Source organism: Rutilus rutilus (assembly GCF_951802725.1).
Source record: "Rutilus rutilus genome assembly, chromosome: 8".
In the NCBI taxonomy this organism is placed as follows: domain Eukaryota; kingdom Metazoa; phylum Chordata; class Actinopteri; order Cypriniformes; family Leuciscidae; genus Rutilus; species Rutilus rutilus.
This window is the reverse complement of record NC_140222.1, coordinates 39516981-39536056: the sequence shown is the minus strand read 5'-3', so window position 1 is coordinate 39536056 and position 19076 is coordinate 39516981. Positions and strand designations below refer to the sequence as shown.

General features: G+C 36.2%; 1 protein-coding gene across 2 annotated transcripts in view; it reads right to left on the bottom strand.

Annotated features, from left to right (window-relative positions):
• Positions 1–5231: 5231 nt before the first annotated feature.
• lcor (ligand dependent nuclear receptor corepressor) overlaps positions 5232–19076 on the bottom strand; it is a 34627-nt gene continuing 20782 nt past the window's right edge. The window contains exons 2-7 of one of the 2 annotated variants that reach the window (XM_084417987.1): positions 18670–18735; positions 15460–15539; positions 14779–14905; positions 11886–12212; positions 9861–9957; positions 5232–6958 (exon numbers count right to left, since the gene is read on the bottom strand). In XM_084417987.1, coding sequence (XP_084274113.1) covers positions 5902–6958; positions 9861–9957; positions 11886–12212; positions 14779–14905; positions 15460–15539; positions 18670–18735 — 1754 coding nt within the window. In that variant the 3' untranslated portion in view covers positions 5232–5901. Of the gene's footprint in view, positions 6959–9860; positions 9958–11885; positions 12216–14778; positions 14906–15459; positions 15540–18669; positions 18736–19076 lie in introns of both variants that reach the window. The other variant, XM_084417986.1, reaches the window with a different exon arrangement.

Genomic DNA, 19076 nt, shown 5'->3' with positions numbered 1-19076 from the left:
TGTTGACTTTTCATGGCTCTGTTCCATATAATTCACAGTTTCACTTAGACCTATGCAGGAACATCTCATTTTAAAGATGAAGTGTGTATTTAAACATTTTTCTGTCCCTGTTTCTTGCTTTCAAAACATTGATCTGTTCGTGCGAGCATCTAGCGTAGCAACATCGGTTCAACCAATAGAGCGAGTTCAGGGCGGGATTATCTGTTTGTGGACCAATGGCACACCGGACGAGTGTTCTGAACATGTTTGTTTGCCATTGCGCTAGAAATGACACACTTCACCTATAAATAAAATGCATTTATTTTTATTTAATTGCCTTAATCAAGACAACATTGATTCAATTCAGTGTAAGAAAACGAATATATAGATTGTAAGTCGCCTTGGTTAATGATTTTCGATTGTTGTTACCAATTATCAATAGGTATCATCGGCTCAGTATCGTTTCCATTGATTAGTAAACAATGTTTATTCGTGTAATGGTGATTGAATGCAATTATCAAATTATCGGTGACGATTGAACACTGCAAGACAGGCACTCCGGATGACACCAAAATGAAAATTTCAATGAAATGCATAATGTATCATGGCAAGTTTGACTATTCTGAGCCGAACTGTCTGTGCATATTCCATCTTTTCCTCTGAGACATGCTTCTCTAGGAAGTTACATTCAATCAAAACATGTCTTTTACCACGGCGTGTGCTGCACCATGACAACTGCTATTTTAAGCTATACTGCTGATCTAAAATATTCAACTTATTTACTTGACATAATGCTATTTAAATTGCAAATGAAGAACAAATTGGTGCTAAAACCTACTTGATGTGATCACAAACTCAGAAAACTTGTTGTGGTGCAAGTAACTCTCAAGTGCATAGATTGACAGTCCGATGGATATCTGTAATTAAATTGGACTACAATGCTTGCCGACAATTTGTTTTTCCCAATTCCAAACGTTCTGTTGAATAAAGGTGTGCCTATTCGTTTCAATTTCACTAAAATCCATAGAAAACAATAGTTAAACTTGAAGGAATTGCAAATGACAACATCATTCTGGGCTTAACTAATGGTTTGAACAAAAAATATAAAATAATCCAATCTCAAAAAAGAAAAAAAATCAACTAAACATCTAGTATGTATTTAAATGGCAGTTGTAAAGAGACATTTAATCAGCTATAATAAGACATCGTGTCCATATTTGCCTTTTCAGATTCTTTCTAAATGTCACAACCGACTAGTTTCCCTTGAAGAGTTATCAAACCAATAGCTTAAAACTGTAAACCACCCAACATGATTGTGTGCATGTGAGTGTTTGGAGTGTGTATTATTTGTGGAGTACAAATGTGTGCCCTATTGATTTGAACGTGTGCTAAAGTTGTATTCAAAAAAGAGACCCGTGGTTCAGTTAAGCAAAGCGTTCAATTGTAAAATACACCGGAGAAAAACAAAACAAAAAATGCGACTAGCGTTATTTATAAACTGCTTCCTTGAAAAGTGATCGTTGCGTTCTTGGAAACGTGTAAAAGTCAAGTACAGGTCCTGATTTCTACAACTAAATGTAGAATCAGCTGCTCTGGAGAGGTCTCACCTGAGGTAATGCTGTTATGTGGATATGCAGTGGAGGTCAAAAGCTTGTCAAAGAAAATCAAATAAAATAAAAGGCTATCCGAAAACATCTTTTCAGAAAAGAAATCATAACGAGCCACTTGAGACAAAACAAATGGCACTTCATGTCGGCGTCGATTTCCATCGTTTCTTTGTGTAGCATTTCAATGTCGACCAGAACAAAAAGACAAATAAACAAGATTAACAGTAAAATAAATATAATATATTCATTTGTAATATGTATAGGTTTCTTCTTCCATATAAAGGTTATCTCTTGAGATTTTTGGAATGCAGTTTAAAAACAAGTTTACAAAGAGCACAAAAAAAAACAACAGAAAGGTTAACATTTCCACCTGTCCCATAATCTCCCCTTCGAACCTCCATTTGTGTTTTCCACAAAAACACCCATGAGGGTTAAACCTGATGGTTGAATCGCTTATTCAGAGTACAGGAAAAAGGGATTGTGTCTTAAAAAGTATCCATTGATGTTTGCCTTTGATAGTTAACTTAAAGGATGGGACCCGTTATTGGCAAGATGCGAAATGTTTGATGGTATTCAAAAAAATCGTTTTTTTTTTTCTGTACCTGAATGAAAAGGGTGTAAATATTGGTCAGTCAGACACATGAAATGCCTCGCCATCCCCTCTCATAGAAGACAAAAAAGAGGGTGAAATAGGAAAATAAAAATTAATTTCCCAGAGTTTCAACTGCTCCTTTTCCACGTGCCCCTGAATGGTATTTAAGGATGTGGCACAGAAAGGCGCGTTTATTCCCAAGGATGAGGTATATTGTGCAAAAAGACTGTAGTTAATATAACATGTCCATGCACTTCTTGTACAGGTAGTTATGTCTGCATTGATATCCGACTGACAAATATTGCGAACCCTTCCGCTGAATCTATCCTGAGATACGAAAGTACTGAAGGCTACAGGTGTACGTTTCAGAGAAACGCAAATAAAACAACAACCGTTTGAAACGAGCAGCAAGAGAAAAATTAAAACAGTCTGTTCAATGTATGAAATGTGAAAGTGCCATGTTTTCTAAACTACTAAGTTTCAGAAATCATTCCAAAAAATGGTTCTACATTCATTTGTGTAAAAGATGTTTGGATTTCTTTAAGAGGGAGGATGTTTTTGGACAGGGGGAGCCGTTAACCCTGTAATACATTTAATCATTGAAGTCAAATTAAATAAATATGTCGAAATGGCATGCACCATTGTGAATCGGACGGCTGATGATGAATTAGGTTGCAGAATGTACAGTGGCAAAGTTCAAAACTTTCTAGATCCAACAATAGGGAGGTTTCCTCCGAAAGATTTAAGTGCTGCAAAACAACTTCCAGTCATGGCCATCAGTGCAATAATTCATAAGTGCCAATTATGAGGGCAAATATTCAATCTACAATCTAGGATGTAGCTACTGATCTACTACTTATAATTTACTAGTTTTTAAAAGTTAAGCAATTTTATTGGAGAATCCAACTAAATTTATACTTAAAACAAGAAAAATACATTTGCCAGTAGGGTAAGAAAAATTGAACTCAAGGGTTTCAAATATTCAGTAAAATCAAGAATGTTTTACTGTAAAACAAGACAATCCTGGTTAAGAAATGTTTTAAATGGCAAGAGTATTATTTTACATCACGTCGATTAATAAATAACCTGATTGATTGATTAAGGACCAAACTAAATTCTAATTAGACACTTTAAACGCTCAGCATTGGTAAAGTGTTGGTGCATTTGATGCCAGATGACCTAAAGGGATTTTACGCGTAGAGCTATAAGTATGAATATGATTCTAACTTAGCTATAACTTCCCCTTCGACTTGCTACATAATCAATTGTAGAAGTACAGATCATCATTTAAAAATTTGCACTAAATATATATATATTACATCAATTGTTTAGTATTGTATGTAGTGTTGGTAAAAATAATCAAGATTCTTAGTAATTTCAGTAGTGTCTCCACACGTGGCTATAATGGCAATGCTATCATTAAACAAAGCTAACAAAACTAAAAATAAATTTTTTATTAATAAGATCATTTAAACAACTATAGAGTTGTAGGAAATTGTCCAATACATACAAGCCTAATTAAGGCTTTAAAATGACTTGAATTCACTGGGCAAAATTGTAAGGGTGAGGCCAGGACAGTGTTCCCGTTCGTCCACCTTGAAGCAAACCTGGCCACCAAAAGTGTCCGATTATAAATAACTCATCAGCCTCCACTTAACTGGTGCATGCCATTTACTTAAATTATTGAAATTAAATAATGAAATAAATAAAAGGTACATTTCAAAGAGTCAGTTTCATCCATCAGAAACCCTGAAGTCTGAAGTATAATTTTTTTGTCACAGACTGGGTGAGCACCAGGCAGTGATATACCAGAATGCCCTTCAAACAACATCAAAAGTGGAGCATGCCATTCCAAAAGCCTTCTCTTCTCTGAAAATCTTCACAGATCTACGCGCTTTTTCAGTTTTATATACATCAGGTGACACGGTTTAGATTTGAAGAGGGGCAATGTGACACTAAACAGTGAGGCAACACTGGACAAATCTGAGAGTTCAAGCTGTCGACCACTGTGTATTAAAGAGGTAATTTTTTTCAAAACAAAATGAGTATGTTTGGGTCTAAGCTGCAGGACGGCGGGGGTCGTTGAAATGATCCCCCCTTTGATCTTGCAAGTCTCCTTTATGCTATCTGCTACTGCAAAAGCTACTTTAAAACGCAACACCCAAACATATTCGCTTTTATTTTTAAACAAAGTGCTATTTTCAGAGAGATCTCAGAAAATTCCCATCGAGCCAGGTGTCTCGAACGATAACATCCCCACCAATGGCTCAGCTCGACCCAACTAACGCCCGGTATAAAGCCCTGCCCCTGACCCAACTCATTTACTGCGAGTGTGTCACAGGTTCCAGTTCAAGTAGGTAAGATGCATTGTTTCTCTAAAAACATGATCGCTATATTTGTCTCAGTTGCCCTGAGTTTTACATGAGGAAAAGAATCTATTCAGAGGCAACAATTGGCCCTCTGAAAGAACGCAAATTTATAATATAACAGGGTTATATGGTCATAACCCGACCTACATTTCCCCCCATCTATGTTCCACCCTCCCCGAAACCAACCCTCTGCGAAAAACGCTTTTCTTTTTATAAATATACACGTCAGCGACTGACTATAAGCAGCGACGAGGGAGCCGGCCAGAAACAGCCAAAAATTGACTGCATTGAACCCTCCCTCGATTCATTTTAGTAGAAAGATGTGAATCTGAAACACGTTCCTGTCCTGTGTGGTTTAAGTCGGCATCGTCCCCTTTCATGGGTTTTGGAAACCTTTTAAGAGAGAGGCTCTCACCAAGAGTAGAGTACTGTAAAATGAGTATGATGTAGTATGCCAGACAGAACAGTAAGTGCGTAATGCAAGCAGTGTCGAGGTAATCAGGTCTAATTGCCAGATTTAGGCTCTGGCGAGCGCCAGACTGAAAGTGTAGTGCAAAAGAAAGCGCTAGAGTAAAAGAAAAGTTATACAGTAAAGTAAAAAAAAAAAAAAAAATCTTTTCAACATCACAAACATGCATCCCTGAATGACTAATCTTAAGCTTCATTTGTTTTTTTTTTAAAATGGACTTGTCTAATTCTCAGTCTGTTTCAATGGCGCAGAATATAAAAGGAGGAAACTACAAAGAGTTGAAAGCAATTGGTTTTACCTGTTAATAGAAAACGGGCCTGGGATTGATCCCTGGGTCAGAATCCTTGTCAACTCCATTTGAAATAAATTAGTTTTAAAGATCATGAATTATTTCATAAACCTACCAATAAAGAGAAGATGAATTCATTTTTGAAGGGTTATTTTCCAGCTTTGCACGTAAACCCTTCAAACCCCACTTCTCATTTCTCAAAATGGCATGCCGTCCAAAACGCGTGAGCATTAATGGCACGGCTAAGCAAAGTTCATGATGAAGGGGGCGAACAAAGGGTTAATCTGCTTGCTTTTCGTTTTTAACAAAATGTCTTTCTGTCGATACTCTCTTATGGCTTTAGTACGCATTTGTTGCTTTATGTTGTAAAAAACTTCAGCAAATGCTTGCAGTGTCAATGCGACCACTGATAACTGCCAATTTGTTTCTTATCCCCAGTTATCAGGCTCAAATCCTCCCATCAATCCCTGCAGTTGTGCTCACCCAGATACTGCAAGTAAATTGGCACAATTAAAGCCCCTTCCTCAATTCCAAATCATCAATTGTTTCTGTCAGAATCTAAAACTGTTTCCATTTTATGAGGTGTTCTGTGTAATCTACTCGACTTTGTCTCCTGCCCCCTGCAAGAGATCCACTGGCGTTGCGATGGGTGTGGTGGCGGGCGTCGACGTGGATTCGGTTTCGCCGGTGATCCCAGAGTCTTGCCCCTCGGCCCTCATCATCAGTTTAAGCTTTTTCTTTGGTGGGTTCTTCAGTGTGCCCATCCTCTCTTTTACCTTGTACTCCAAGGTACTGTGGGGAATACCGTAGATGTTTTGCGCCTTTGAAACGCTCATCTTCCCACCCATCACCACAGCAATGGCTTCTTCTAGAATCTCAGTGTTGTACTGCCGATACCGTCCCCTTTTCTTTCGGGGTTGCTTGGAGCCTGTTGGGTCGGCCTCTGGATCTGATGTCGGGTACTGGGGTCCCAAAGTTGGCTGTTCGAGGTCTGCCCCCCAGTACTCGGCCACCGCTCCTGCATCGAGAAGGCCTCCCAGAGCGGCCCTGCGACTCTGCTTTGGCAAGATGACCCTCAGCTTCCTACTGAGCGCATTCTCCGAGTGCACGTTACCCATCGTTATAGAGCTGTAACTATAGAGATCCGAGGCGTTCCCATGGGAGTCCCAGGACAGGTCCATGCCTCTGACTTGCGGGATCTTCAAGTCCACTGGAGGGGAATGTCCTAGTTCTTTCTTTACCGTGATGGAGCCAGTGTCATGGGACTTTGTGCCCTTGGTGAACAGGCCTAGGTTCTCCTGGAAAAGAGGCAGGTCGCTTAGGTCATTGAGATTCCCGCCAATTTGTTTGAGCTTCAGGAGGCTGTCTAGATGGGATTTTCCCCAGGATCCATCACGCGAAAGAAGGGATTGGGCTTGGCTGTTGAGGAGACCCACGGACTCTAGGCTAGCCAAAGAAAGAGGTGTGGGTTGGCCAAGGAGGCGATGTTTCTGGTTCAGGAGTTCCTCTTTTATAAGGAGTGAACGGGCCAACGGTGGCTTGAGGGGTCCAGAACTAATACAGTTCTCCCTTATCCCATCATGCAAGCTTCTCGGTGGCAAGCCATCCTCATCGTCAACATCTCGATAGTTGTGATCAGCTCTCTGGGAACGCCTAATTTATGGAAAGATAAAATGTTCATATGTGAGAATGTGGTATGTTACTGGAATGAAGTCTTGTACTTAATGGAAAGGAACAATTCTGTTGTCTTCAAGAAATTGAATGGGGGATTTGCCATGAATAGTCCCGTTAAGTTTTTGTAAAGGGTAACAAACACCACTTTTACTGTGTCGAACAATGAATGCCAAACGTTATAATTTAGACATAATCTTGAACTATTTATAATCGTTATAACTACAGAACTATTTATAATGATTAACTTGATGATGTAATGTTGACTGCATTTGTCAAGCTTAATCATTCATGCCCATTACCATATAGATATTGGAATTAGAAAATATCAAACTAATATTTTTTTTCTTTAATTTATGGAAAATAAATGGAAACCAACATCTGGTACCAAACAAGCTAACCCATACTTCAGTGACAGATTCATTTACACTTTTACTTACACAAACTTGCTAGCTTGCCATTCTAACCGTTTTAATTTCATACATGTTGTCATTTTTAATTAAATGTTTTTCCATCTATGCTAGTTTTATTGCTAAAAATAAAACAAATCAGAGTTTTAAAGTGTACTTAGACATGTCCCAATAAGGTTGCCATGGTTAATAAGGTTGCAAATATTGCAAACCACATGTAAAATGAATAGAAAATAAAACGGCTCATGTAATATGTAGTTTGATCCAAGGTTAAACACATACAATGTGTTACAAAAAACAAAGGTTTTGAACCTTATTTGTGTGGTTTCATAGACAATCATTCACAGTACCATTCCGTATCTTTTCAGAGAACAAAAAAATGTACCTTTTCTGAGGAAATGTACCACATTGTCTGTACCTCAGTAAAGTGTCTTAGTACAGAAAGTATAGTTGATTGTCTAAGCAGGAAATTGAAGGTCCCACAAGGGGTTTTACATAAACTGTCACCATTGTGCTCTGATGATACTTCACTTAGATAACTCTGGTTGCTCTGTTCTTTCAAACATCAGCTAAATTATGAAATGTAATTCTTGCCCATGGTACAAATAAAGTTCTTTACTTTAAAAACGCACCATTCTGTACAAGATTTATACAAATTTCACTACACAGACATGCACTTTTTTTTTTTTTTTTTTATCCAAGTAACAATTTTATAACCTAAAAGAGTAAAATTTCACGGACACCTGTACCTAGATTATAAATGTTTATTGTGCCAAACAGTCTTTCTATGATCTTTGCATTACATGGTTTGGCTTGAAATGCTCGCTAATAAATCTAAAATTACAGATAATGCTTTTCACTTACTGATGCTTTATGCTTTTTTTTACACTGATTGGTGTTGGTTATCCCGAGGCCGATCCTTTATTTTTCGTCACCTGTCACGCAGGTGTTGTGCAGTAGGTGGCAGTTGCAGCTTCAAGTGGGTTTGTTTGCCCACCGCCATTAAAAGGAAAATACGAAGCTCAAATATGCGTTCGTGAAGCGCAATAACCAATGAGGTCTATTCTAGTGTTTTACACGCGCTTGTTCGAGCGTTGGTGTTTAACATATTTGATGCACACTTTTGTAACAAATCACTTTGTTTATTTTTATATGCCGTCAGACTATCTGAGACATCGCTGCCTTAACACGTTGTTATGGGTTACGTCTTGCTTCGGACTTGACTGACAGACTGGCATTCTGACACCACGAACTTCAGTACTAGAAGTTCATATCAATATTATAATCATATTCATAATTGTAACCACACAGTCTGTATACACCATTGTAACAGATGTTTACATCTATCAATGTGTGTGCATATATATATATATATATATAATAACAACTTTTAATTGAAGTTAACTTAAAACAATCTCCACATAAACACATGATAATAGTACTTCATATACTTCAATATATATCAGGGCAAATTTTTTTTTTTTCTATTGGCCCAGTCAGACGAGTTCATATTTTTACTTCCCCTGTCAAAATGCACAATAAGTCATTGTTTTCGACCCATGTAACCTTATAAACAGTGCTTTAAGATTTTCAGGTAGGTCTAACAGGTAAGATATATCCAGAAATTGAATAAAGTTATCAAACACTTCACAGTCTTCATTGCATAAATTATAAACGAAATATAGATTAACCCTTATTAAAGCTACAAAAGTTATTCAGTCAAAAGCAATGAGTGATTTTCTCCTTTTCTTTTGTTCTCTGATTAACATTAATAACAGACACGAGGAGGTTTATTAGGCAGCCGTCACTTTAAGACCTGATGCACGACACGGATCTGACACGCATCCCATTTTTTCCCAACTCTTAACGTTCATTTAACTCATGTGAGACTGTGCTTGCGAGGATACTCGACAAAACGGGCATTTCGGCATAATTTTGTGTGGTTTTGTCTGTTGAAGTGTCGTCTGAAGCGGCTTTCTGTGCGCACGAGTCATGTTTCGGTCACACAGACAGGAGATACACAGATCATATAATATAACGCTAGCCAAAGGATGATGGTAAAAAAAATGGATGCCGCGTTGTGTTAAATATTTGTAATGTGTTAAACTAGAAAAATGTATTGTGTGCGTTAACGTGTTAATTTTGACAGCCCTAATATATATATATATAAAACCAAGCACTAGGAAAATACAAGTAGGCTATCGGATTGGGACTCGGTATCGGCAGATGCTCAATATTCATTGACTCATTCATTCAATATTCATTCACGGGACATCCCTACTTACTGAATCTTATTTTTGTAGAGGGTGATTGTTACTGAAGTGCTCATTTTGTGAACAAAAAGTGAGACATAAAATAAGCAACTAGTGATAGGACTAAAAACTCATTCACCGATTCACTGATACAGTCATGTGTACAACAGACATGCCAGAAATGGTCACAATGCCACAAAGAAAAGAAAAAGGACTTCTTACCCCTTAACTGTGGGCATGATTGAGAAACCATGAGAGCTTTTCATTGAGACACTACCATGACTATGGTTCTTCTTAGTCGAGAGGTCAAGGACTCCATCTGCAAATAAAACGTCGTCATATTCTAAGACCAAACTAAAACAGAAATCAGTTGACCAAACTGAATCAAAGCGTCTAGTTATCCTTTAACCATTCATAGATCCAAAGTTTTGATATTTTATAGTCTTGAAAGATCTTTACGAGGTTCTGGTTATAATAATTTCTGTAATCATATTCACAGTTTCCTCACTGAGTAATGCACATCCCAAACGCAAGACAATCTCTGTGAAAAGAGATCTATATACAACAAATGTGTACAGAATTAACCAATTCTCAACCAAAAGGACATTCTGTCTCAAAACTTTACAAGCTGACTCAATATATTTGATATTTTGTTTCCAGTATAAAATTCACCAGCAAAGTGAATATTGTTATGATTTTAAAGCATGTTTTTTTCCGATTTCTTAAAATTGTGTAAGTGCAATAGTTACATATATTTTAATAGTGTATTTTCAGCCAAATATTTAAACCTTATTTTAGTGTCTCTTTTTTTTTTTTGCATATCAATTATTTTAAATGAATCTGCTCAAAACACTGAATCATAATTTGCCCCATTTTGACAGACTGGAAATTAACATGCTTAAAGGGATACTCCACTTTTTTTGGAAACAGGCTCATTTTACAACTCCCCCAGAGTTAAACAGTTGAGTTTTACCGTTTTCTAATCCATTCAGCTGATCTCCGGGTCTGGCGGTACCACTTTTAGCATAGCTTAGCATAGATCATTGAATCGGACAAGACCATTAGCATCTCTCTCAAAAAAATGACCACAGAGTTTCGATATTCCTATTTAAAATTTGACTTGACTCAGTAACTTCCAACGTGACCGGGACTAAGTTTGTCTAACCTATTACACCTATTTTCAGGCGCTGCGTCATATCATTACGCCTGCTGGACTCATGGTACGGCAGCAAATTTTCTTGATTATTACGCATGAATGAGAGTATAGTTCCTAGCCATATCAGCCTAGAAAATCGCAACTTTACATTTTCCGTCGGTCTTAGTACACGATGTAACTACAGAAGAGTCAAGTTATGAATAGGAAAAATATCGAAACTCTTTGGTCATTTTTTTGAGAGAGATGCTAATGGTCTTGTCCGATTCAATGATCTATGCTAAGCTATGCTAAAAGTGGTACCGCCAGACCCGGAGATCGGCTGAATGGATTCGAAAACGGTAAAACTCAACTGTTTAACTCTGGGGGAGTTGTAAAATGAGCCTATTTCCCAAAAAAGTGGAGTATCCCTTTAAAAAAAATTAAAAAAATGTAGGTAAATTGCTGTTTATTAAAATGTATTGATATTTCAGTGAATACAGAATAAAATTGTTCCTTTTTTTAAATGTTTAATGGAACACATGCCTTGATTATTTATAACTATATAGATATTTAACTTTTTTTAATCGCATCCAAAATAAAAGTTTGTGTTTACATAATATATGTGTGTGTACTGTGTATAATTATTTTGTATATATAAATACACACATATGCATGTATATATTTCAGAAATATTTGCATGTATATACTGTACATATACAGTAGTCAACATTTGACGTGGATCAAAAAAGTTTTGTTCAAAATTCATGTATAACTTTGATGAAAGATTTTGATCCACTTCGACTGTATTTATACATAATTTATATCATAAATATAAATATTTTATATATAAATAACGAATTTTTTATTAAATGCATATACGCATGTGTGTGTATTTATATATACAAAATAATCATACACAGTACACACACATATATATTATGTAAACACAAACTTTTATTTTGGATGTGATTAATCATTGCCCAGCACTACTTCAATAGCCTAAATAAAGTTGAAAACATTAAAACATTAAAAAAGTATGTTTCGACATTTAAAAAAGATACTCATACAGGTTAAGAAAACAGTTTCGCAGCGATGACCGAAGCTGGCCTCACCTTGTTCGCTGGGTTCTGGCGTCTCTGGTTTCTTGATGGTGAGGTCCAGCGGGGAGTCCTGGTCTGCCATGAGGAGCTTGCTGAGGACGGGGTTCTGTGCGGAGGCAGCGGTGCCGGTGCCGGGAGCGGGTGTGGAGGCGTCCGGCTCCAGCGAGGGCGCTTTCGGCAGGCTTTGGTCCTTGGTGCCGTTGGGCTGGGACTGGGGTTGGGGTACGTCCTGAGTTGAGCTGGTTTTTGAGGTATATTCGGCAGCGAACTGTCGGATCATTCGCTGCATGATCTCACGAGCCACTAGAGGAATGTGGGGGTCTGTAAATCTTGGGAGGTCTGCTGAGAGAGATATACGGGATGCAATGAGACAATGAATGCATTTAGTGTATATATTACCTCAAGATATAGAGAAAGTAGCTTTAGCTATAAGATATACGTCTAGCCTCCAAATATTTTGATCACTCAAACCTTACACTTTACAGCAGTGTTTTTAGTGTCATTGAGATGCTATACGCTATAGTTTTTAATGATAGTTAATTTTAGTTGAAGTTTTGGTAATTTATTTTTATTTTTATTCTATTTTTAGTCTATATGTTTGGGGTGTAAGTAACAATGTGTTGTGTCACAATATATCGCAATTCAAAAATGCAACAATATGTATCGTGGATGGTTTACCCAAAATACAAATTTACAGAGTTTTGGTGTCAGTACTACATTAAACTGCTATATATAATGTTGAATATAATGTATAATAATGCAATGGGGGAATATTTGTGGGTCATGATAATGCCAAATGTCTTGTTACCAGTAAAAAGTGGGCAATATTATTTTAAATATATCTAGTCAGTGACAGAGTAAAGCATATTCGTCTAAAATAAGTCAGTATTTTCAGCTTCAGAATCATGAATATTGTTATTCTGGTGTCTCTATTGTCCTGTGCATTGGGATATCAGCACCAAGTCCAAGTCTATTCATTTAAACCCCCAGTGTAATACTAAATGTATACTTAATAATACTTAAATTAATACTAAATTAACCTTTTATCATCTGTCTTGGAGTATCGCAATAATATCATATTGAGAGTTCACTATCGTGATATGTATCGAATCGTAACATGAGGGTATCGTTACACCCCTACTATATATATATATATATATATATATATATATATATATACACACCCATACACACAGATTTGAACAAGTCTCTTATGTATTTTGCAATATTGTTATTGACCAGCCAGGTGAACACGAACAAGATAAGTTAATATTTGACTAAAAATACCTCTCTCATCAATATTTTATAACTTAAAACACTGCATCATCAAACTATTTCACAATGCGCTTGTTTACTGCCATTGTTCAAATCAAAGGCACTGGATTCAGCAGACAAGGCTGTGAAAACATTTCCTACAGGGCAGTAAAGTTCTGCAGGCTGTTTCCGTAGAGTATAAAACATCAAATGCACACAGCACAAGGAAGGAAGACAACCTGAAAACATTTAAACCTCAAAACCCTTATCTTGTACACATTTATATAGGCGTATCGTATGCTGTTTACTGTAGAATATGTGTGATATACAGGGGTTGGACAATGAAACCAAAATCATGTATTATTATAGTGCAGGGCCTCCTTCTGTGGCCAACAGAGCGTCAATTCGTCTTGGGAATGACAGATACAAGTCCTTCAGAGGGATTCAGAGCGTTATCTGACTCGCTCCTCCTAAATACCCTGAAATATTTAGATCTGGTGAGTCTACAGGCCACGTGAGATGTTTAACTTAACTTTCATGTTCATCAAACCATTCAGTCACCAGTCTTGCTGTGTGTATTGGTGCATTTGAACTCTGATTTGTCTCCCATTATGCTGTGTGGTTTGCAATATTTTTATGTACAGCTGTGCTTTTTGCTCTGCTAATTCAAACCCCAATCAGTGAAGATTGGCAACCAGGCCGTGCATATACAGGCATTAAACCTCCAACAGTTTCAGTTTCATTGTCCAACCCCTGTGTATATATTACGCAATAGTCAACATTTGACGTGGATCAAAAAAGGTCAGCAAAGTTGTCCTGAGACGAGAACGGGTATTGTTCAAAATTCATGTATAACTTTGACGAAAGGTTTCGATCCACTTCAAATGTTGACTATACACTGTAATTGATTTAAAGAGGACCTATTATGCCCTTTTTCAAGACTTTTTTTGTTTGTGTATTTTGTTTTTGGGCTCTACTAGAATAGGTTTCATGCTTGAATGTTCAAAAACACATATTCTCCATTGTTGCAGCTCCTCTCTTCCCAGTCTGTCAGTAACGCTCTGTTTAGTTCCTGACTCCATGAAGCCCCTCCTTCTGAAAAGCACACTGTGCTCTGATTGGTCGACTGGAGCAGTGTGTTGTGATTGGTTAAGCACTTCGAGCGTGTTTGGGAAATGTCCCGCCCCTAATTACCATAACCGCCAGTTTCAACACACTACTAACTAACTCAACCAGGCCTCATCTCTTTATTTTGCATGTGCATATGGGCGGTAATGATTTAAATGAGGAATATTGTGATCTTTTTGTTCCTGGAAGAAAACTCAAGACTGCAATGGAGGCGTTTCAGGGAGTTCAGAAACACTGACACTGAGATTTTGCACTGATATACTGACTATTCAGAGCTTTTTCATGCTCAAACAGACACATTTAACACTAAAGAGTCATTATTTGGGGTTATTTTAAAAGGACATCATTTTAATTCACCACCGTAATTGCCTTTGTTTATAACAAATAACTTTAAGAAAAGAAAAAACACACAATTCAACTACAATTAACATTGATCATACCAGTAAACTGGACAAAGTGTCTTTACACAGTCTTCAACTACTTTGGTTTGAGTTCTTGTACTGCGTGTGAAGCTTGTCCTTACCCTTTCTGTAGAAGACAACATTGAGGAAATCCTCTGCTTGCCTCTCAAGTTTGTTAATATTGGACTGATCTTGCTTGAAGCTGTCCGCTTCTGATAACACTTGGTTGTTCAAACCAACCAAATTTTCCTAGAGAGAAAATACAATGAGAGACTAAATTAATTAAATAAATAAAAAGCTAATTAAAAGCAAAAGCAATCATATTTGAATTACATTAAAAAAAAGTCTTTTCTTTTCACCTGAAAAATGGATGTGTAGTGAGTGCTATGTGATGTGTACCAATATACGTCTCAAATTGTTAGCGGCTAAAATTTGTGCATACAAATTACACAGTAATGCCATTTACTTTCAAAGAAAGAAAAAATATGATTTGAGGTTTGTTATAGAGAAAATCTTCCTTTACAGTGTATCTGAAGATGTGTTGTCAAGTAATATCTTAAACACTAAAAGAGTTAAGTTAATAATAATGTCGTATCTGACTAATAAACATTCCTGAGAGCGTTAATGAGCATCTCTCCTGTTTTTCTTTTTATTCAACGCCAATGACCCAGCTACTACAGATTACTGTATATATAAAGTGCTGCATGGCTGAAAACATGGCATGACTCAAGGTGAAATGTGACATTGCTAATGCATTGTTTGTGGAAATACATAGATAAGAAAATAAGAGCGAGATTAATTACCTTAACTTTTTCACGTCTTAAGCAGCAAAAGAGACAATTTTCATTAAACGACCAATCTGACACACCCTCAGGCTCACAATCTGCAGGAGAACAAGAAATGGTGTAAGTGAAGTGCTATCCTTTTACAAACAAACACTGAAAACACTTTGCAACTAATGACAACATGTTGGACAGTTATTATTATTAATTATAATGCATATGAATTATGAATATAATGCATATGTTTTTCCTGCACTGACACATTTTTCAGTAGCAACCCAAACGATATTTTGGTCCATGCTATGTTTTTTTTTTTTGTATATTAAAGTATTAAAAAGAATGAAACCTCCTTTTTTTTTTAGAAAACCTGACACTATAGAGGTTTAAGCTCAGAAGTCAGAAGATATTTAGTTAGCATAATTGAATGAAATGCGCAAAAAGTGAACTTTTCTTTTCTAATTTCAGTGTGTTGAGTGTCAGACTCGTAGTTGTAAAGGAGGAAGAACTAAAACGCAGTCTTTAATATAACACACAAACTAAAACGCTGAAGAATAGCGAACGCAACCACGTAAACTTAGATGAAACTGAGGGCTTAAAAACTGAAACAGAACATTCTGACAAAGCAAAACAATGTAAAATAAATAATAATCGTCGTATTTAACTACATCTATTTTTTACTAGTACTTTTTTTAATTGATGTAAAAATATTGGTAACACTTTATTTTAGGGTCCAATTCTCACTATTCACTAGTTGCTTATTTAGCATGCATATTACTAGGATATTGGCTGTTTATTAGTACTTATAAAGCACATATTAATGCCTCATTCTGCATGACGATATTCTATATCCCTTAATCCACCAATACCTAAATTTAACTACCTTACTAACTATTAATAAGCCGTAATTAGGAGTTTATTGAGGCAAAAGTCAAAGTTAATAGTAAAATAATAGAGAGAATTGGACCCTAATCTAAAGTGTGACCAGAATATTAAATCACATGTTAGACTGCGGCGATCTGATGTATTGGTGAACATTGACAGGAGTCATGTGCAAAAAAAAATTAAAATGGCCCATTAATTTCTAAGGGTTCAAAAGAGGGGGTGGAAAATAGTCATGAATGTAAGAAACCTTGACTACCATAAGTGGGCCTGGGGGGGGACATTTAAGTGATAAACCTTGACCCCTTATATGAACCCTTTAAATATGCTTCTTTGTTATGATCCTCGGCAGATTATGTTTTCAACGCTGTGTCTGATCATAGCCGCTAGCTGACAATCACATGAAAAGGTCATTCTGCTTATTTTTAGGAGTTGCCGTCTCTTGACCGATTGACTGCAAAGTAACCCAAGCGGAGAGTCTAGCTTTTTAGTCTAGACTACTCCATGTGTGACAGGTAAATTAAACAAACGATGTTATAATAAGGATATATTATTTAATAATGAAGAAAAACAGAGAACAGTTTATTAAATTAAGACAAAAGGATGACTAAAAAAAAGAAATGCGGTGACATCTGTCTCAAGCAATCAAACAATCTCTCATTACCAAAGAACACGAAGAGCCAGAACTAAACTGTACTGATCTGGGTATGAATAGTAGCTTTCTTACTGTTAGTTGCCAGTAACAGCAAAAGATAAACAGAAACGTCCTTAAAATGATCAAACACAAAATATACTTGGTCAATGGACATTTATTAATATGAAATGTTATTGCAAAAATATGCATTTTTCTTAATAAATAATTGGCAGCGTAATTTAAAACTTGGAGAATAAGGTCATATTTGGCATAGAAAATTCTGTGTGAAGGTAATTTGCACTTCAAGTGCTGCAAAAAAAAGAGCATCAAAGCCATGTTTATATTTCATGCTCATTCATGAAAAATTTAGTAATATGATTTGATGGTTTAGGCTCATGAATGGTTCTACCTAGTTATACCTTTAGAAACAGACAATTTGAACATTTTCTGGCTTTATGGTTGACGAGCTAATGTGCAATTAGATCGTTGCGTTTAATTTTGTGAATTTACCAAAATGACTAAAGGTCTTAAAATAGAACCCTGAGGCACTCCAGAACAAAAGAAGACATTTTTCAACAGCAATTTTGTTTAAGTGGACAAAAAAAACCTCTTTAAACGGTTTCATTATTTAAAGTGCAGTACAAAAGATTCGTCCATCGAGCAGTGGAGGCATAAAACTACCAAAACAATGTTCCTCCGAGAGTAATTTGCAATCACGTCGCGAGTGTGGGCTTTGGCTTTTTCAGCGTGAATGAATATGATGGTTTGAATTAGGGCTGTGCAACGATTAAAAGTTTGTGTTTACGTAATATATGTGTGTGTATAATCATTTTGTATATATAAAGACACACATATGCATGTATATATTTAAGAAAAATGTCTTATTTCTATACAATATCTGCAAATATTTCATATATACATGCATTTATATCGATTTATATAGACTAAATAGTTATGCACAGTACACATACATATATTATGTAAACACAAACTTTTATTTTGGATGCGATTAATCATTGCACAGCCCTAGTTTGAGGCTTACTCGTGTATCTGTGGTTACAACCATGCATTTTATCAGAGCGAATGTCACTAATGACGCCAAACCTCCAATAACTTAAGAACAAATCTCTCTCTCTCTTTTAGCTGCTCCCATCACCACAGTGGAACATCTGTACATTTATTCGGCATGTTTTAGTCCAGATTTCCTTCCTAACTTCACTAAATCTCGGATTATGTATTATGTTTAAAGCATTCTGAGACTAAAATAACACTTTAAACATTTCTGGAATAAACCGGCCAACTTCTTTGTCTCACAAAGGCTAATTTTATTGCTAGCACTATTTTTGAACACAACACTTTCGCAGTTTAAAAAAAAAAAAAAAAAAAAAATTACAGGTTGATTGCAAATTATGCACAATATAGTTTTTAATTTAATGTTATATTTAGTTTTGAACATGCTCTTCACTGACGCTATTGTTTCTTTGGTAACCTACAGTGAAAAAACTTAGGCAAAATTGTTAGTTGTGGCCAAATGTTTTTTTAAATGTAATAATTCATATTTTTTATGGATTTTTAAAACATTTTCATGATTTATAATATAAGGTTAGGAACATCTGAACAAGTGTTCTTTATTTAGACTGTAGAAGTTTCCAACATTCGAAACTAAAAGTAATCGTTATTTTAATCTTCACCACCATCATATAAACTGCAACACTGACCTTGAAAGAAGGTAAGATCTTTTACGAGTCCTGGTCCAAACAGCCCCTCCAAAATGCTTTCAAACCCTGTGAAGAAGACAAAGGTACATTCTCATTAGCTATATGTATGGACTTTAAGTACAAATCACATGTCCACCCACGTCTACCCCCACACACGCACAAAACCGCTTTCAATTTTATGAACTAAATCAATGCTTTGCCAATTTAATCCTGCCACTCAATTTAATTAACTGAAAATACTGGATCAACGGAGTAGTTGCATGAATACACTCTGATGAAGCCGCTAAAATAGGGAATACAAAAAAAAAAAAGTGTTATTCTGGGTAAATGTCTATAGAAGTGATTTTGTACAAGCTTTGGAAACCTTAGAAAGGAACCAGATGCGATGCAGACATCTGAATACACAA